The following is a 21,965-nucleotide window of genomic DNA, read 5'->3' as shown; positions in this document are numbered from 1 at the left end:
ACCAAATAAACTAAATTTGTAAAAGTCAGTTATAAGTACTTACAGATAGGTCTCAGGGCATGTTGCCATGGAATGAAAACTAATGTGTTTTAAGGTCGTCATTTTACCAGTTGTAATTCTGAAGTATGAAAAATATTCCTTATTACAGTTTTAGTAATGAATCTCATGAATATTAAGCCATTGGCAAAATGATTGGTGAAAATAATTTGTAGTCATATATTGTATCAATTATCGGGCTTTAAATGTTAATGCAATTGAATGTGTGTTGAAATTATTTTTATCAAAAGGAAATTAGCAAAAGATATTTTTTCATGCAAGTAATTTTAGGGAAAACATAACGACAGAGCAAAGGTTTTTTGCACACCGTAGTCTTCTGAGAGTTTTCTTTGAGCTATACAGTACAGAAACAGACCCTTTGGTCTAACCAGTCCGTGCTGAACATAATCCCAAACTAAACTAGTCCCACCTGCCTGTTCCTGGCCCATATCCCTTCAAATATTTTTTATTCATGTACAGATCTAAATGTCTTTTAAACATTATAACTGTACCTGCATCGACCATTTTCTCTGGAAGTTCTTTCCACAGGTAAACCAGTCTTTATGTAAATAAATCAACCCTTATGTCTTTTTTAAAATCTCTCTCCTCTAAGCTTAAAAATATGCCCTCGAGTCTTGAAATGCCCAACTCTAGGGAAAAGACACCTACCATTCACCTTATCTTTCCCACTCATAATTTTAAAAACTTCTATAAGGTTCCCCTCAACCTCCTATGTTTATTTTAAAAAGGCCCAGCCTGAAGAGCCAATTATTATAACTCAAACCCTCTAGTCCCAGCAACATCCTGGTAAATCTCTTCTGAACCTTCTCCAGTTTAATCATATCCTTCCTGTAACAGGGCAACCAGAACTACATATAGTACTCCAAAAGAGGCCTCCCCAACATCCTGCACAACCATAATGTCCCAACTCCTGTACTTAATGTAAAATCTATTTATGATACAAACAGGAATTAATATCTTTACATGCACATGTGTATTCATACAAACATAATTGCTTTTTAGCTTGCAAGGGTACTTCAAAATCAAGGCTGCTAACATCGTCCCGTTGTCACCAAATGAGAAATAAGACAGATATGATTAAGTTTTGTTAGATTCAGAGTTGGACTAAGTGCAATGCAGGAACCTTTATAAACCTTTTACCCTCCAAGTTGAGTAGAAAATACAAGATTCTTCCAGGATTCAACAGGATAGATGCAGCAAGGATGAGTCCCCTTGGCTTGGGTGGGATAGAGGGAGAGGAATCACTTAGTTAGGCACTTGAGTCACTTCTACACAGATCAAAAAAGGCCAGCAGGTATCCTCCTGTCAAAGAGGATAAGTCTGTGCTCAATTATATTTTGCACCTCAAATTAATTCATTCCAGGTGCCCAGAGATTGGTCAAGCAATACTTAAAACTAAGCATTGCAGATTTAACCAAGGCTTCACACATCTTATAGTTTGAGCTCAGTGTCATTGGGAGAGGCAATTTCCACCAATGATAAATACAGGGGTTGGGAAATTATGGTTGTACAGGGTGTTGGTAAGACCTGTTCTGGAGTACTGTGTGCAATTCTGGTTGCCCTGTTAAAGAGGGATATAATAATATTAGAGATGGTTCAGAAGAAATTTACCAGGTTATTGTTGGGACTGGAGGGTTTGAGTTATAAAAATGGGCCAGATAAGCTGAGGCTTTTTTCACTGAGCATACGAGGTTGAGGAATGACCTTACAGAAGTTTACAAAAACATGGCGGGCATGGATAAGATGAATGCCAAGGATACTTTCCCTGGGGCGAGAGGTTTCAAACCTAGGGGGCATATTTTTAAGATGAGACGAGAAAGATTCGAAAAGGACAAGAAGGGCAACCTTTATACACTGAGAGTGGTCCATGCGTGGAATGAACTGCCAGAGAAAATGGGGGATGCAGGTACAGTTACAACATTCAAAAGACATTTGGATAAACCATGAAAGTTTTGGAGGGATATGGGCCAAATGCAGGCAAGTGGGACGAGATTAGTTTGGAAACATGGTCAGCATGGACTAGTTGGACCAAAGGGTCTGTTTCCATGCTGTAGACTCTGACTCTAAGTGGAAATAATTAAGCAAGTTCGGCCTGGCAAGATATTTATACTACTTCTCCAGTTAACTTCTGTTTTAGACATTCCATGCATGATCTTCTCTTCCTGCAATCAATTAAGGCCCTTAAATGGTCAATTAAGGGCTACTAAATGACGTAACTCACCATGTGATTACCTAGCTTCCAAATGGGTGAGAACAATGTCTTGTCTCTCAAAGGGGAAAAACAGAACAACCCACCCCCAGCAGTTCGATGGGCCTCCATTGTATGCAATCTTGGGGCAAGGGAGGTGTGTGGATGTAGGGTCTCGCCATTCCTTGCTCCTAACACTCCTAAGCCCTTCTCTCCCTGTGACTCCAACTTGCAACAAGAATATAAAAATCTTGCTGTAACTGGATCTCCCAAGAAGTCCCTCGACTTTAGCATCTAGCAGCCTCTTCTTGTTCAGCAAGACTATCAGCCGATTAGCCTGTGATCACATGAGTTGTCTTGGCTGATGAGGTGAAGGGTTAGTGTTCACCGAACAGGGACATGTCAATACTTAGTCAGGAAAAGGGGAATGTTCTGCCACTTTTTTTTTGCAAGTCCATCGCATTAGCTTGATCAGTCATTATTTTCATTCTTTCCTATTCCCTTCATGTCACAATCCATTTTATTCTACATTCCATAATATGATTTCACATTTCAATCAGATTGTTCTATATTAATGACTATTGCTTGAACACTTCAAACTTCCTAACTTTATCTGCTTATTGAAAATTTCACTCTTGAATCCACAAAGTGAAAGTTCTAATTATAAATCTGTGTTATTATATACCGATCATTGGTTCCTAAAAGGGATGGTGCATTTGTCGATCTTTCTCATGCAGAACTCATGCATTAAAGTTCGCCGAAGTATATGAAGCATTAAATTTGTTAATGAGGTTGACTGAAGGAATTAGGCTGACCATTGTTTTACAGTCAGTCTTCATTCAACAGTTCAATGCTCACAGTATTTAAATACTTTCGGAAAACTTCCGTGTTTCATAACAGGGTTAGTAATTCAGAAATCCAGATTAATGGTTTGGGGACATGAGTTCAAATTCCACTGAGGGTGATGGTGAAATTTACTGTAATAAATCTGGAATGAAAAATTAGTCTAATGACTTATTAAGATTGATAAGTCCCTGGGGCCTGATGGTCTACATCCCAGGGTACTGAAGGAGGTGGCTAGAGAAATCGTGGGTGCATTGGTGATTATTTTCCAGAGCTTGATAGATTCGGGATCAGTTCCTCGGATTGGAGGGTGGACAATGTTGTACCACTTTTTAAGAAAGGTGGGAGAGAGAAAACAGGAAATTATAGACCAGTTAGTCTGACCTCAGTGGTGGGAAAGATGCTGGAGTCTATTATAAAGGATGAAATTACGACACATCTGGATAGCAGTAACAGGATAGGTCAGAGTCAGCATGGATTTATGAAGGGAAAATCATGCTTGACTAATCTTCTGGAATTTTTTGAGGATGTAATTCTGAAGATGGACGAGGGAGATCCAGTAGATTTAGTGTACCTGGACTTTCAGAAAGCTTTTGATAAAGTCCCACGTAGGAGGTTAGTGAGCAAAATTAGGGTGCATGGTAATGGGGGCAAAGTACTAACTTGGATTGAAAGTTGGTTGGCTGATAGGAAACAAAGAGTAGTGATAAACGGCTCTATTTTGGAATGGCAGGCAGTGACCAGTGAGGTACCGCAGGGATCAGAACAGGGAATGCAGCTTTTTACAATATATGTTAATGATATAGAAGATGGTATTAGCAATAACATTAACAAATTTACTGATGATACTAAGTTGGGAGGCAGGGTGAAATGTGAGGAGGATGTTAGGAGATTATAGAGTAACCTGGACAGGTTAGGTGAGTGGTCAGATGCATGGCAGATACAGTTTAATGTGGATAAATGTATGGTTATCCACTTTGGTGGCAAGAACAGGAAGGCAGATTACTACCTAAATGGAATCAATTTAGGTAAAGGAGCAGTACAGAGAGATCTGGGTGTTCTTGTACACCAGTCAATGAAAGTAAGCATGCAGATACAGCAGATAGTGAAGAAGGCTAATAGCATGCTGGCCTTCATAACAAGAGGGATTGAGCATAGAAGCAAAGAGGTGCTTCTGCAGTTGTACAGGGCCCTGGTGAGACCACACCTGGAGTACTGTGTGCAGTTCTGGTCTCCAAATTTGAAGAAAGACATTCTGGCTATTGAGGGGGTGCAGCGTAGGTTCACGAGGTCAATTCATGGAATAGTGGGGCTACCTTACACTGAAAGACTGGAGAGACTGGGCTTGTATACCCTTGAGTAAAGAAGACTGAGAGGGGATCTGATGGAGACATATAAGACTATTAAAGAATTGGACACTCTGAAGACAGAAAACATGTTTCTGCTGATGGATGAGTCCCAAACCAAAGGACACAGCTTAAAAATATGGGGTAGTCCATTTAGGACAGAGTTGAGGAAAAATTTCTTCACCCAGAGAGTGGTGGCTGTGTGGAATGCTCTGCCCCAGAGGGCAGTGGAGACCCAATCTCTGGATTCATTTAAGAAAGAGTTGGATAGAGCTCTCAACGATAGTGGAATCAAGGGTTATGGAGATAAGGCAGGAACAGGATACTGATTAAGGATGATCAGCCATGATCATATTGAATGGTGGTGCAAGCTCGAAGGGCAGAATGGCCTACTCCTGCACCTACTGTCAATTGTTTATTGTCAACCATAAAATCAGTGTTGATTGCCACAAAACCCCTTGGATTCACGAATGTCCTTAAGGAAAAGGAAATCTTTCATCTTCACTGAATCTGACACCAGAACCACAGCAGTCATAGAATCCCTACAGTGTGCAAGCAGGCCATTCGGTCCATCAAGTACCCACCAACCCTTCTGAAGAGCATCCCATCCAGACCCATTCCCCTACCTTGTCCCTAAACCCAGCATTTACCATGGCTAACCCACCTAACCTGCACATCCCTGGATACTACAGGCAATTCAGCATGGCCAATCCACCTAACCTTCACAATTTTGGATTATGGGAGGAAACCAGAACACTTGGAGGAAACCCAACGGACACGGAGAGAATGCGCAAACTCCACAAGGACAGTTGCCCGAGGCTAGAATCGAACCCAGGTCCCTTGCATGGTGAGGCAACAGAGCTACCATGCTGCCAATAATGCCCTCACCAGTCACTACAATATCTGATGAAAGAAATTAATCTGAGCACTGCTAAGGCACCGGAAAGAACAATAGTACATACAGTCCTGTCACCCATGCAAAGTCCTTCATGCAGATATCTGGGAGCCAAAATTCAGAGAGCTATCCCACAGACCCTTCAAGTCTGACATAGTTGTCCTTGTGATATCAGACCTCACAATGTCTCAAACATCACTATCTCAACCCTTGCATGTGTCTTGCCCATCAGGGGTGGAAGCACAGTGAGGAGGGGTTTTCCCTGGGATTTCTGGACCTCAGTATGTCTCATGGCTTCAGGTCAAACATGGTAAGGATTCTTCCTGTGGATTACCATGTTCCTCACCCCACTTCAACTATTAAAACTCTTCTCCACCAGTGTAAGTTTAACCCACTTACATTTTCAGACCAGGATGTGTTGCAGCATAAAAGGAACTCACTCAGCTGACCACATTCAATCTTTACAAAAGTCCCACGCTAGCACCAGTCTTTCCCCAAATCTCTGCGAACTTTTTGTCTTCATTAATATATCTAATTTCCTTTCCAAAGTTCCAATTCAATCTGTTCCCACCATGCCTTTTCCTCTGTAAAAAGCGCATTCACTTCCTGAGGTTTCCTGTTGAGGAAAAGTCTCAGAGATACATCACACCCCCCTTTTGGCATTCATTATTAAATAATGGTTTCCATTGTCTGCTGGACGCTGCCATGTGGTGTGGATTATCAGAAAGAACGTAGCCTTGCTTGTCCTCAATTTGCTATCGCGGAAACATTGACTTCTCCACCTCCTGATGCTGCCTGGCTTGCTGTGTTCTCCCAGCCGCCTACTTGTCTACCTTGGATCCCAGCGTCTGCAGTTTGTTTGGTTTCAAATCATGGATCTTAAGGGTAGATTCGGAGACCCAGCATTCAGTGGTCTCTCACCACTACTCTCCTATGCACCCTTTTGTTTCTAACCAGGCTGTGAGCTGGACAGGGGAAGTGCAGTATGTTGGCACTACACAGACATTCTGTGAAAGTGAAAAAGCAGCATGTTGCCTGTAACATTCTGCTGAGAGAAAAGCCGAAACTCACTTTGTAATTGTGAGATGATTTGAATATTAGAAAATTTGACACAAACATCGGGGACAAATTTCCTTTGTGCCCTACCCCAAGATGCGTGAAAATATATTTATACCTGAAACATACTGAAAGAGTATTAATTTTATTTTGGATATTGCCAGCACATATACACATTTAAGGAATAAAATTACATTCAGCATGCACATTTCTTAACAACATAAGAATTAGGACGATGTGTCAAATTTGTATGTGAACCTTGCTGAGACAGAAAACTAATTGACCTTCAGTTTTAGACAGAGTTTATTGGGGGAGTTTTTGCTACTACTGTTGGGGAGGTTTTAAACTAATGTGGCAGGGGGCTGGAACCAGAAGAAAAAACAAGTAGGCAGTGAGGTGGAGACTGCAAACTGTAAGAATCATGAAAATAATATTAATAAAGGGAAGAGTAGATGAACACAAAAGAACGGATGGCCTGAAATACATCTACTTTAATGCAAGGAGTATAGCGTGTAAGGCAGATGAACTTAGGGCTTGGATTGGTGCCTGGGAGTATGACGTTATTGCAATCACAGAGACTTGGTTGAAGAAAGGGCATGATTGGCAACTAAATGTTCGAGGAAAGAGACGCTTCAGACATGACAGGGAGGGAAGTAAAAGGGGAAGAGGAGTTGCATTGCTGGTCAGGGATGATATAATGGCTGTAGAAAGGAGGAGTCTATGGAGGTCTTGGTAGTGAGGCATTATGGGTGGAGCTGAGAAATAAGAAGGGTGCAGTTACATTGTTGGGGCTATATTACAGGCCTCCCAACAGCGAGCGTGAGGTAGAGGAACAAATAAATAAACAGATCATGGAAAGATGTAGAGGCAATAGGGTAGTGGTGATGGGAAACTTTAATTTTCCCAACATTGACTTAATGTCAGAGGTCTAAATGGGGTAGAATTTGTAAGAAGCGTCCAGGAGAGTTTACTAGACCAGTTTGTCAATAGTCCGATGAGAGAAGGGGCCATATTGGACTTGGTACTGGGGAACATGCCAGGACAAGTGATAGAAGTTACGGTGGGTGATTGCTTCTGGAACAGTGACCAAAATTCTGTAAGTTTTAGAATACTTGTAGATAAAAATGAGAGTGGTCCTAAGGGAAGAGTACTAAACTGGGCCAAAGCCAATTATATCAAAATTAGGCAGGAGCTGGGAAATGTGGATTGGACACAGCTATTTGAAGGAAAGTCCACATTTGAGATGTGGGAGGCTTTCAAAGATAGTGCAGAATAGGTACGTCCCGTTGAAGGCAAAGGATAGGAAGGGCAAGATTTGTGAACCGTGAATGACAGGAGAAATTGTAAGACTAGCCAAGAGGAAAAGGGGAGCATACATAAGGTCTAGTAAAAAATGAGGTCTGCAGATGCTGGAGATCACAGCTGCAAATGTGTTGCTGGTCAAAGCACATCAGGGCAGGCAGCATCTCAGGAATAGAGAATTCGACGTTTCGAGCATAAGCCCTTCATCAGGAATAAGAGAGAGAGAGCCAAGCAGGCTAAGATAAAAGGTAGGGAGGAGGGACTAGGGGGAGGGGCGATGGAGGTGGGATAGGTGGAAGGAGGTCAAGGTGAGGGTGATAGGCCGGAGTGGGGTGGGGGCGGAGAGGTCAGGAAGAGGATTGCAGGTTAGGAGGGCGGTGCTGAGTTGAGGGAACCGACTGAGACAAGGTGGGGGGAGGGGAAATGAGGAAACTGGAGAAATCTGAATTCATACCTTGTGGTTGGAGGGTTCCCAGGCGGAAGATGAGGCGCTCCTCCTCCAGCCGTCGTGTAGTTGTGTTCTGCCGGTGGAGGAGTCCAAGGACCTGCATGTCCTCGGTGGAGTGGGAGGGGGAGTTAAAGTGTTGAGCCACGGGGTGATTGGGTTGGTTGGTTCGAGCGGCCCGGAGGTGTTCTCTGAAGCGTTCCGCAAGTAAGCGGCCTGTCTCACCAATATAGAGGAGGCCACATCGGGTGCAGCGGATGCAATAGATGATGTGTGTGGAGGTACAGGTGAACTTGTGGCGGGTATGGAAGGATCCCTTGGGGCCTTGGAGGGAAGTGAGTGTGGAGGTGTGGGTGCAAGTTTTACATTTCCTGCGGTTGCAGGGGAAGGTGCCGGGGGTGGAGGTTGGGTTGGTGGGGGGTGTGGATCTGACGAGGGAGTCACGAAGGGAGTGGTCCTTGCGGAACACTGATAGGGGAGGGGAGGGAAATATATCCTTGGTGGTGGGGTCCGTTTGGAGGTGGCGGAAATGGCGGCGGATGATACGTTGTATGCGGAGGTTGGTGGGGTGGTAGGTGAGAACCAGTGGGGTTCTGTCTTGGTGGCGGTGGTGAGAACCAGTGGGGTTCTCCTCCCACCCTGCCCCCTGTAAAAACGCCATCCCATATTCCCAATTCCTTCGTCTCCGCCGCATCTGCTCCCAGGAGGATCAATTCCAACACCGCACAGCCCAGATGGCCTCCTTCTTCAAGGACCGCAGATTCCCCCCAGACATGATCGACGATGCCCTCCACCGCATCTCCTCCACTTCCCGCTCCTCCGCCCTTGAGCCCCACTCCTCCAACCGCCACCAAGACAGAACCCCACTGGTTCTCACCTACCACCCCACCAACCTCCGCATACAACGTATCATCCGCCGCCATTTCCGCCACCTCCAAACGGACCCCACCACCAAGGATATATTTCCCTCCCCTCCCCTATCAGCGTTCCACAAGGATCACTCCCTTCGTGACTCCCTCGTCAGATCCACACCCCCCACCAACCCAACCTCCACCCCCGGCACCTTCCCCTGCAACCGCAGGAAATGTAAAACTTGCGCCCACACCTCCACACTCACTTCCCTCCAAGGCCCCAAGGGATCCTTCCATATCCACCACAAGTTCACCTGTACCTCCACACACATCATCTATTGCATCCGCTGCACCCGATGTGGCCTCCTCTATATTGATGAGACAGGCCGCTTACTTGCGGAACGCTTCAGAGAACACCTCCGGGCCGCCCGAACCAACCAACCCAATCACCCCGTGGCTCAACACTTTAACTCCCCCTCCCACTCCACCGAGGACATGCAGGTCCTTGGACTCCTCCACCGGCAGAACACAACTACACGACGGCTGGAGGAGGAGCGCCTCATCTTCCGCCTGGGAACCCTCCAACCACAAGGTATGAATTCAGATTTCTCCAGTTTCCTCATTTCCCCTCCCCCCACCTTGTCTCAGTCGGTTCCCTCAACTCAGCACCGCCCTCCTAACCTGCAATCCTCTTCCTGACCTCTCCGCCCCCACCCCACTCCGACCTATCACCCTCACCTTGACCTCCTTCCACCTATCCCACCTCCATCGCCCCTCCCCCTAGTCCCTCCTCCCTACCTTTTATCTTAGCCTGCTTGGCTCTCTCTCTCTTATTCCTGATGAAGGGCTTATGCTCGAAACGTCGAATTCTCTATTCCTGAGATGCTGCCTAACCTGCTGTGCTTTGACCAGCAACACATTTGCAGCATACATAAGATCTAGGCAACTAAGAACAAAATGGACCCTGGGGGAATATCGGAAGAGTAGGACAAGTCTTAAACGAGGAATCAAGGGTGCTAGAAGTGGTCATGAAACAGCTTTAGCAAGCAAAACTAAGCAGACTCAGAAGCAAGCGGGTAACTAGAGAAAGGATTGGTCCACTAAAGGATAATGAAGGAAGGCTGTGTGTCGAACCTGAGAGAATGGGTGAGATTCTGAATGATTACTTTGCATCAGTGTTCACTAAGGAGAGAAACATGATGAATCTTAAGATAAGAGATAGATGTTTGATTAGTCTGGATCACGTTGACATAAGTAGAGAAGATGTGTTGGATAGGCTAGAGGTTATTAAGGTGGACAAATCCCTAGGACCGGATGGGATGTATCCCAGGTTGATGAGGGAGGTGAGAAAGAAAATAGCTGGGGCCCTGACAGATATCTTAAACACAGGTGAGGTGCCGGAGGACTGGAAGGTTGCTCATGTTATCCCCCTGTACAAGAAGGGTAGTAGGGATTTTCCTGGGAACTATAAAGCAGTGAGCCTGACCGGTGGTGGGAAAGTTGCTGGAGAGGGTACTGAGGAATAGGCTGTATTTATATTCAGAAAAGAATGGGCTTATCAGTGATAGGCAATATGGTTTTGTGCGGGGGAGATCGTGGCTTACCGATTTAATAGAGTTCTTTGAGGAAGTGACCACGTTGATAGATGAAGGAAGGGCTGTTGATATCATATACACGGACATGAGTAAGGCGTTTGATCAGGTTCCCCATGGTAGACAAATGGAGAAAGTGAGGTCACATGGTGTGCAGGATGTTCTAGCTAGGTGGATAAAGAACTGGTTGAGCAACAGGAGACAGAGAGTAGTAGTTGAAGGGAGTTTCTTGAAATGGGAAAAAGGTGACCAGTGGTGTTCCACAGGGGTCAGTATTGGGGCCACTGTTGTTTGTGATATACATAAATGATCTAGAAGAGATGTGATTTGGAGATGCCAGTGTTGGACTGGGGAGTACAAAGTTAAAGATCACACAAAACCAGGTTATAGTCCAACAGGTTTAATTGGAAGCACACTAGCTTTCAGAGCAACGCTCCTTCATCAGGTGATTGTGGAGGGCTCGATCGTAACACAGAATTTATAGCAAAAATTTGCAGTGTGATGTAACTGAAATTATACGTTGAAAAATTGATTGTTAAGCCATACATCTGTTAGAATACAGTGATAGTTTCACTTCTTTCATGTGTAAATCACAAAACCCTTCTTTTTAAAGTTGCATTCTCGGGTTAGCTGCTAACAATGGTGATAGCTAGACAATATGTTGAAGTTGTTAGCCTCCTGTGTTCTCTGTTTATGACCTGATGTTTAGATTAATTCTAATCTAATAAGTGAGATAACAGTGTTTTACATATATTCCTGCAGTTTTTGAGCTCAGAGTTCTACATGAATGTATGCAGTTTTTGAGCAACGTGCAATGTAACTGTGCAATACAAATTCAACACACAAAATATATGTGTGCATGTGGGTCTTTGTTTGTCTGTCTGGGGTGGGGGTTGTGAGTGTGAGAAAGTGTGTGTGTGTGTGTGTGTATAGTGGGTGCAGAGTGTCTTAAGTCTGCGAGGGGGTGCATGTGTGAGCATGGGAGTGTATGTGTCTATAAGATGTGTGTGGGTGTCTGTGTGTACCTGTGTCCATGTGTATGTGAGAGTGTGTGTGTGTGTGTGTAGGAATATCTGTGTGTGTGCGTGTGTAGTGCAATGGTCGTCACCTGTAATGTGACATGAACCCAAGATCCTGGTTGAGGCCCTCCCTATGGGTACTGAATTTAGCTATCAGCCTCTGCTCGGCCACTTTCCTCTGCTACCTGTCCCGAAGTCCACCTTGGAGGATGGTCACCCGAAGGTCCGAGGCTGAATATCCTGGACCACTGAAGTGTTCTCCAACTGGGAGGGAACCCTCCTGTCTGTTGATTGTTGTGCGGTGCCCATTCATCCGTTGTCGTAGCCTTTGCTCGGTTTCCCCAATGTACCATGCCTCCGGGCATCCTTGTCTGCAACGTATAAGATAGACAATGTTGGCTGAGTCACATGGGTACCTGCCATGTATAAGGTGGGAGGTGTTCCCACGCGTAATAGTGGTATCTATGTCCACAATCTGATACGTCTTGCAGCGTCCACCATGACATGTGGACAGACAGGAGGATTCCCTCCCAGTTGGGGAACACTTCAGTGGTCGAGGACATTCAGCCTCGGACCTTCGGGTGACCATCCTCCAAGGTGGACTTTGGGACAGGCGGCAGAGGAAAGTGGCCGAGCAGAGGCTGATAGCTAAGTTCGGTACCCATAGGGAGGGCCTCAACCGGGACCTTGGGTTCATGTCACATTTCAGGCGATCACCATTGCACTACACACACACACAGATATTCCTACACACACACACTCTCACATACACACGGACACAGGTACACACAGACGCGCACACAGACACCCACACACACCATTATAGACACACACACTCCCACGCTCACACATGCACCCCTTCGCAGACTTAAGACACTCTGCACCCACCACACACACACACACACACACACACACACACAGACACACACACACACACTTTCTCACACTCACAACCCCCACTCCAGACAGACAGAAAAAGACCTACATGCACACATATATTTTGTGTGTTGAATTTGTATTGCACAGTTACATTGCACGTTGCTCAAAAACTGCATATATTCATGTAGAACTCTGAGCTCAAAAACTGCAGGAATTTATGTAAAACACTGTTATCTCACTTATTAGATTAGAATTAATCTAAACATCAGGTCATAGACAGAGAACACAGGGGGCTAACACCCTAACATGTTGTCTAGCTATCACCATTGTTAGCAGCTAACCCGAGAATGCAACTTTAAAAAGAAGGGTTTTGTAATTTACACATGAAAGAAGTGAAACTATCACTGTATTCTGACAGATGAAAGGCTTAACAGACAACCAGTTTTTCAAAGTATAAATTCAGTTACATCACACTGCAAATTTTTGCTATAAATTCTGTGTTACGATCGAGCCCTCCACTATCACCTGATGAAGGAGCGTTGCTCCGAAAGCTAGTGTGCTTCCAATTAAACCTGTTGGACTATAACCTGGTGTTGTGTGATTTTTAACGATCTGGAAGAGGGCACTGTTGGCATGATCAGTAAATTTGCAGATGACACAAAGATTGGTGGAGTAGCAGAAAGCATAGGGGACTGTCAAAGAATACGGGAGGATATAGATAGACTGGAGAGTTGGGTGGAAAAGTGGCATATGGATTTCAATCCAGACAAATGTGAGGTGATGCATTTAGGCCAGACTAATTCTAGAGCGAATTATACAATGAACGGAAGAGCCTTGGGAAGTTAATGGGCAGAGAGTCCAGGTCCATTGTACCCTGAAGGTTGCTGTACAAGTGGATAAAGTGGTTAAGAAGGCATATAGTATGCTTGCCTTCATTGGACAGGGTATTGAGTATAAGAGCTGGCAAGTCATGTTAAAACTGTACAAGACATTGGTTTGGCCGCATTTAGAATACTGTGTACGGTTCTGGGCGCCACAGTACCAAAAAGATGTGGATGCTTTGGAGAGAGTGCAGAGAAGATTTACGAGGATGTTGTCTGGTATGGAAGGTGCTCGCTATGAAGGGAGATTGAGTAGATTAGGTTTGTTTTCATTAGAATAAAGGAGATTGAGGGGGGACCTGATTGAGGTTTACAAAATCATAAAGGGTATAGACAGGGTGGATAGAGACAAGCTTTTTCCCAGGGTGAAGGATTCAATAACGAGAGGTCACGCTTTCAAGGTGAGAGGTGGACAATTTAAGGGGGATACTCATGGCAAGTTCTTTACAGAGAGCGTGGTGGGTGTCTGGAATGCATTGCCAGAAGAGGTGGCAGAGGCAGGCACGGTAGATTCATTTAAGATGTTACGGGACAGATACGTGAGTAGCTGGGGAGCAGAGAGCTACAGATGCTTAGGAAGTGGGCGACAGGTTTCGACAGTAGGGTTGGATCATCTCAGGCTTGGAGGGTCGAAGGGCCCGTTCCTGGGTTGTAAATTTTCTTTGTTCTTTGACTTCACAGTCTTCCATCTCTTTCTGCCCTCCAGAGCGACAGGATCTCTGTGTTTTTTGTGCTCAGTCAGTTGATCACCACCACCTATTCCATTCTTCACATTAAATAAAAACATTAACGAACACAATGAAGTTTTTGGGATGCAGTGGTAGTGTCCCTGCCTCTGAGCCAGAAAGTCTGGGTTCAAATTCTACCTTTTCCAGGTTTGATTCCAGCCTCGGCTGACTGTGTAGAGTTTTCACATTCTCCCTGTGTCTGCATGGGTCTCCTCCAGTGTTCCGCTTTCCTCCCACACTCCGAAGGTGTGCAGGTTAGGTAGACTGGTCATGGTAAATTTCCCCGAAGTGTCCAAAGATGTGCAGACTAGGTGGGTTAGCCATGGGAAATGTGGAGTGATGCAGATGGGATAAGTGGAGCGTGTTGAGTCAAGGTGGGATGCTCTTCACAGGGACGGTGTGGACTCATTGGGCTGAATGGCCTGCTTCCACACTGTAGGGAGTCTATGAAGAGAGCCCAGAGAACTGTGTTCCCAGATTCTCTGTTCTCAGAATTCTTTTTTATCCTATTTGTGTGTGTGTGTGTATGTGTGTGTGTAAAAGAGGGAGCTTTTCGACAATTAGTGCTTTATCTGTGGTTTTGCATGTTTTATAATTGTTGACCAGTAAGTAGAGTTTGCTTGCTTGTAATAAATAGTAATGCCTGTTGTGGATAAATACCTCGACCATGTTTTTCATTAACTGTGCTTGAAAATCAGGTAACTTGGGGAATTTTATACACTTATTTTAAAATCTATAACTTTTGTGATGATTTCAGGAATAATAGGCCATGATTTCCAGCATGTTTTCTCCAATAGATTGAGGGAAGTTATTTCCTCTGGTGAGGTGGGACCTGGGATGGGGAGTTAACAAGGGTGCATTATCTCAAGTATTAGAACTGGATCATTTCGAAGTGATGTAATGCCCAGTTTGGGTTCTGCCAGAGCTACCAGGCTCCTGACTTCATTGCAACCTTGCTTCATACATGAACAGTCAAGCTGAATTCTAGAGGTGAGGAGAAACTGCCAGCACCTGACATCAAGGCCACACATGACTGAGTGTGACATCAAGCCTGAGCAAAACTGGAATTAATGGGTATCGGAGAAAACTGCTGACACATAGGAAGATGTTTTGGGTAGCTGGAGGTTAGTCAATCCAACTTCAGCGCTTCTCTGCAGGAGTTCCTCAGGTTAGTCTCCTCAGCTGAACCTTCTTCAGTTCCTCCATCAATGATATCAATCACCTTCCCTCCATCGTAAGGTCAGAAGTGGAGATGTTTGCCGATGATTGTACAATGTTCAGCACCATTTGCAACTCCTCAGATACTGAAGCAGTCCATGTGTATGTGCAACAAGATCTAGACAATATGCAGGTTTAGGCTGTCAAGTGGCAAATAATATTCACGCCACACAGATGCCATCTCCTATACAAGGCAATCTGACCACTTCTATTCAATGCTGCTACCATCATGGAATCCCTCAATATCAATATCCTGGGAGGGGGGGGTTATCATTGACAAGAAACTCAACTGGACTTACCACATAAACACAGTGGCTACAAGAGCTCGTCAGAAGCTCCGAGTACTGCACCAAATTCCTGATTCCCCAAAGTCTGCCCAACATTTACAAATCAGGAATATGATGAAACACTCGCCACTTGCTCAAAAGAGTACTCTTCCAAGGATGCCTACCTTGAAGAAGTTCTCCTCCTCCCCTTACAAGGATCCTCTCCAACCTATCACTTTCAACCCCACCTTCATCTCCCTATCCCATTCCCAATAACCTCCCCCCTCATCACACACCCCCCCTCTCATTTATTTTCCAGCCCCCCCCCCCCCCCAGCCCACAATCCTCATTCCTGATGAAGGGCTTCTCCCTGAAATGTCAATTCTCCTGCCCCTGGATGCTGCCTGACTGGCTGTGCTTTTCCAGCACCACACCGTTCAACAGAGTACAACTCTGCTCAAGTAGCTTGAAGCCATTCATGTCAAAGCAACCAACTTGACTGGCACCATATCCATAAACATGCTCTCCCTCCACCACCAACACCCAGTAGCAGCAGTTTGTAATAATTACAAAACGTGTGGTAGAAATTCACCAAAGATCTCCATCAACACCTTCCAAAACCACAAGCACTTCCAGCAGATTTTTGGGGACACCAGCATCTGCAAGGTCCCCTCCAATCCACTTACCATCCAGAATTGGAAATATATTGCAGTTCCTTCAGTGTCAATGGGACAAAATCATGGAATTCCCTCCCTAACTTCATTGTGGGTCTACTTACAGAGTGTAGACTGCACCGCCACCTTCTTGAGGGCAAATGGGGCTCAGTAATAAATGCTGGCCAACCAGCGACACCATGTCTTGTGAGTGAATAAAAAAACATTCTTCAGAGGAAAGGTAGTGGAATTTTGAAACTCTTGTCCTAAAAGAACAATTGAGACTGTCGATTATCTGTGAATTTCAAGACGAGGAATGATCGATTGTTTTTAGTCAAGGGCATCATGTGTTACAGGACAAAACCAAATAACTGGGACTATGATATAGATCAGTCATGGTCTAATGATATGGTAGATCAAATGCCTGAGGCTGAATGGACAGCTCTTGTTTCTTTGTTCTTTTTAGAAACCTAGTTAACTCTTTTTGTCCTCTTTCTATCTTTATAATTTAGGACATAAAACTGCAATTGCTTTGAATGGAGACCAATTAATCATGTCACAAAGAACATTTATCTCTTACATCTCCAATTATTCAATAATTCTTCAGTGACCATCTCGGATGAATAGCACCACTCTGTCCAAGCTGAAAGGGAAAATTACATTGGATCTTGTTGTAAAACAGAACACAGAAATAATTCTTCACATGTTGAAAGGATGAATTCAGAGTGAAAGAGATAAATTCCTAAGAATAAATTCAAATCTCCAAATAGTTGTTCATCTCAATTTTCACACCACTATACATTGTGCACTCTGCTTATTGAAAATTGGTGAGCTCATCCGAGAATCTAGGACTCAAATGCTATACAAAAAAAGACATTTTTGTCTGCAAGCATGCTAATTATTTATTAAACGAGTTTATTGACACCGGTCTTTGAATATATCATGGTATGGAAGAGATGGAGGGAGCTTCCTGTGTCAAAGCCCTAACCGCAGCTTCAATGAGCTCTTGAAGCTTTTGTCTGTATAGTTTTTGATTAGGGAGGTTAATGCTGTTGCTTTGTGTTTTGTTTAGATGTCATTTTTTACTCTTTTTAACAGAAGACAAGACATGGACAGTGACGCAGCACAACAACACAGAACTAACCAAGGTCCAAGCCTCCAATTCTGGCAAGCCTCATCTCGTGCATTTGAGTTACACAGCTAACTCGGAACAATTACAAGCCATGATTAACAACATGGACTACTGCGAGCAGGAAGTGTCTTACCATTGCAGAAAGTCACGCCTTTTAAACACACCTGGTAAGTGCGAGGTCCACACTGTGTGGAATTACTTGCCACTGAAATAGAATTTATGGAGTTGAATTCATGATGATGATTTGCTCAAGATCATTTGTTTTCATGTGGTTTTCTTATAATGACTCTGTATATATAAAATACAGATAATCTGTTGTAAACTGAATAGGCGATCAGAGGAGTGACATTGATGTAATATTGAAAGGATACAGTACAGGATTCTACTCGGTTTTATTTGGATTTAAGTACAAAGCTGTGATCATGTAATGCTTGAGGCTTGTATCCTTTGGAATATAAAAGGTTGTGGGATAATTTGATTGAGATTTTCAGGATTTTACAAAGCATTGATAAGATTAGTGGCATTTCTGCTTATGGGAGAGTCTGGAGGAAAGAGTCTTAAATGCTTTTCAGAAGTGAGGTCAAGGAACACTGCCATGTATAATGGTTGGTAGAATTGAGGAAACCAACTCAACAAAAACAATAGGTGCTATCACAATGACCAATTACATCTGCCTTTGCAGGTTAAGGAGGTTGTGTCTCCCTCTCCACTCCCTGGTAGTATGTAAACAAAATCTATGCATGGATTTTCAACTGATTTTGGTACACAGTCAGGATATAGCCCAAGGAAGAAATGTTTTGTTTGTGAAGATGTATATTCAAATTCATATATGGGAATTGTTTAGCAATTCCGTTAAAATTGTATTGATGGTTGGTTAATCTGTAATGCTGTTGATTGTGTGAGAATGATGTGGATTGAGTCAACTGCTGTGGTGGAATTTTTCACTATTATTATTGCTTAGCATCCCATTTTCACAAATTCCTACCTCGAATGCAGGAACAGCAAAGATTAATTTATCCCAAATTGATGAGCTTTGAACTCAATATATTTGTGTTCACTGTGTTCCTTTTTAATGTTTGTCCATCTATTTCTTGACTGTCAGAAGGATAAACCAGTAAAACTTGAAAATGATAAAAGCTGGTCCAACACATCTTTTCAAATCTCAACATGGATCTCAAGAACATTAATTGCAAAAAAATGTTTTTCTTAACCTTTTTTTGTCCTACTAAAACAGATGGATTGATTGATTGAATATACAGCTGGCAAATTGCTATAGGACGGATACAATCAGATTAATGAGGAACTTGGAATGGTAGTAGGGGAGGAGGAACCTGTACAAACCTGAATGTGTTGCAAATTACTGGGACTGTGACCAATTAATCTGGTCCAATCGGAGAAACTGATTAGAACAGGAATGTCAGACATCCTGTTCACTCTGAGAGCTGGCTCTGAGGGGGCTGGATCAGTGTCAAGGACTCCCCACGTGTAAATCAAGGATGACTTGGTGATGGGATACCAGCCTCTGTCAAGTTATTTCAACATCATTGCTAAGTGATATTGGCTGAGTTGTCAGGGGTATGGGAACCTGAGGGGAAGCCCAAATTCAAAAATAGTAACGTTGGTAACAGCAAGCCATTAAAAGTCTAGAAGACATGAGAAACAAAGTCAAGCATTGGGTATGCCTTGAAAATGGAATGATATCAAAAAGATATTGGAATTCTACCTGAATGCATGCTGCATTCAACAAGGAAGACGTAATAAAGATACGAATAGAAATACATGGATTGCTAATGCCGAAATGTGGCTCCACAGTGCTAGAACAGGAAATTAAATAATCATGGATGTTTGATGTTTAGGAAGGACAGTCAAGAAAAAAAAAGGTGAAGTTATGCCAATAATAAGGATGAGATCAAATCATAAGAATCAATGGAACTTGCATGGGTTGAACTAAGAAACAATAAGGGAAACAGAAATTGGTTGGTGTTATTTACTGGTCACAGTGGCAATTTGAGGCATGATAGTGATCAGAAGAGGCACATGTAGCAAAGCACAGTTATCGTGGATGACTTTAATCTGTATATAGACTGGGTAAACCAAGTGAACACTAAAAGTGTGGAGGATGAGTTTCTGGAGTGTGCTAGGGATTGTTCTTTTGAGCAGAATTGTAATGACCCAATTCGAAGTCATGCTGCTTTGTTTCTGCCAGTACGTATTAATATTTTTACTCAAAACTACATAGGACTGTCATGTTTAACTTGTAACTTTGTTTCTTTACATTTCTACTTTGTACCTAAGATTTTGAACCTAGGCATGTGTATCTATGATGGCGCTGGGAATAGTGACATTGTGTACTTTTCATTGTACTCATGTACCCCAGTACTTGAGTACACATGACAATATATTGAATCCTAATTCTAATATTTACTTCTCGGATTATGTCATGAATAAGAACTATTTAGTAATCTCAATGTGAAAGAACTTTGAGGGATTTTTATCACAATATGGTAACATTTTACATCAGATTTGAAAGTGAGAGTATTTCATCTCAATTAAGAGAATTAAACTTGAATAAAGGAATAAGGAACAAACCTTGTGAGGTGGACTGGGAAAATACATTGAAAGGTATGACCATACGTTTTAATGGATAGTTTTTCTTTAAACAACTATTACATGAGTTGTAGCAGCTATATGTTCCTTCAAGGTGCAAAAACTCAAAAAGATCTCTCATTATTGACTTTCGGTGGGATGTTACTCATGCTCGCCAACACATTAACAGCACAGAGGTGGAACGAGTGTAGAGTGTCAAACTCCTGGGAGTGGTCATCCACAACAAGCTTTCTTGGACTCTTCATGTGGACACACAGGTTACAAAGGCCCAACACCGTCTCTTCTTCCTCAGGCAGCTGATAAAATTTAGCATGATGGCAAATACCCTTGTCAACTTTTATAGTTGCGCCATTGAGAGCATTCTGTCTGGATGTATCACTACCTGGTATGGCAACTGTACCAATCAAGATCAAAGATGGTTACAGAGAGTGGTGAACTCGGCCCGGACAATCACAAAGGCCAACCTCCCATCAATAGAATCCATCTATTCGGCGCCCACTGTCAAGGAAAGGCTGCCAGCATTCTCAAAGATCCATCCCACCCTGGCAATGTTTTTATACAACCTCTACCATTGGGGAGAAGGTACAGAAGCCTGAACACACACACCAGCCGGTTTCATAACAGTTTCTACCCCACTGTTGTTAGAATACTGAATGGACTCACAAACTCTTAACATTCGCCTGTATCTCAGTTTTTGGTTTTGCTGCTGTTTACCTATTATTTACTTATCTATGCTATTTAACTCTGTGTTCTGTCTGCATTGCTCGCAAGACAAAGCTTTTCACTGTGCCTCGGTACACATGACAATAAATTCAATTCAATTCAGTTCAATTGATTCAATTCAATTCAATGGTGAAAAACAAAGGAAGGTCAGGACTGTGTATAATTAAATGAAAAGACTTAAAACACTTACCAGAAATAGCATTATATCTGAGCATGGTGAGGTTTTTTAGAATATAGCCAAGTAAGACTCTGACATGGGACATAATCAAGAAGGCTAACGGAATGTTGGCTGCTATTTCAAGAGAGTTGGAATGTTTGAATAGTGTTACTATGCAAGGTGCCATTGAGACCACCTCTGGGGTACTGAGAGACATTTTGGTCCCTTTATTTAAGAAAAGGTATTATTTAACTGGAGGTTTCTCAGAGAAGGTTCAGTTGAATAATCACTGCAATAGAGGGATTGTCTACTGAGAATAGGTTACTCCGATTGATGCCAGAGCAATTGCTCATTCTGAAATAGATTTCTTTGGTTCAGCAAAAGTATTAAGGAATATGAGTCAAAGGCAAGTATATGGAGATTGGCCACAGATCAGCCATGGTCTCACTGAATGGTAGTACAGGCTTGAGGGGCTGAAAAGCCTACACCTTTTCCTTTGTTCATATGTTCTAATCTTTGGAATTTAGAAGAATGAGAGGTGTATTTGAAAAGCATTGGATTCTTATGGGACATGATAGAGTAAATGTTGAGTGGATGTTTTACCACATGGGAAAGCTTGGGACCTGAGGGCAGTTTTAAAATAAAAGGGCACCAATTTAAGACTGAAATGAAGAGGAATTTCTTCTCTCAATGGGGAATCTGTCTTTGGAATTCCTTGCACAGACATCTGTGGGAGGAGACTCCTTTTGAATGTTAAGGCTGAGGTAGATAGATTCTTGATCAGTCGGCGAATCAGAGGTTATGGAGAAAAATAGACATGAGAAATGTTGGATGAGCAATGATCCTGTTGAATAATGGAGCAAGCTCTAGGGGTTAAACAACCTACTCTTGTTTCTTGTGGTCTAGTGGAGGACCAAAAACTAACAAGCAAAGGTAGAATAGAATATAACACTTTAACTCCTTGTCCCCACAATTCCCCCACCCCCAATCTGCCAAGAGCATGCATGTCCTGGGCCTCCTCCACCGCCCAGTTCTAACCACCTGATGACTGGAAGAAAAATGCCTCACCTTTTGCCTTGGCACCCTCCAACCACATATGATCTATGTGAATTTCCCCAGTTTCCTCA

General features: G+C 43.2%; 1 protein-coding gene across 1 annotated transcript in view; it reads left to right on the top strand.

The window, feature by feature from the left end:
• LOC132817324 (contactin-associated protein-like 5) overlaps nucleotides 1–21,965 on the top strand; it is a 1,293,865-nt gene that overhangs the window by 819,021 nt on the left and 452,879 nt on the right. Inside the window, exon 13 of the mRNA XM_060827734.1 lies at nucleotides 17,321–17,518. Coding sequence (XP_060683717.1) covers nucleotides 17,321–17,518 — 198 coding nt within the window. The remainder of the gene's footprint in view (nucleotides 1–17,320; nucleotides 17,519–21,965) is intronic.

The sequence above is a fragment of the Hemiscyllium ocellatum genome, chromosome 7 (assembly GCF_020745735.1).
Source record: "Hemiscyllium ocellatum isolate sHemOce1 chromosome 7, sHemOce1.pat.X.cur, whole genome shotgun sequence".
NCBI lineage: Eukaryota > Metazoa > Chordata > Chondrichthyes > Orectolobiformes > Hemiscylliidae > Hemiscyllium > Hemiscyllium ocellatum.
This window is presented reverse-complemented; position numbering and strand designations above follow the sequence as displayed.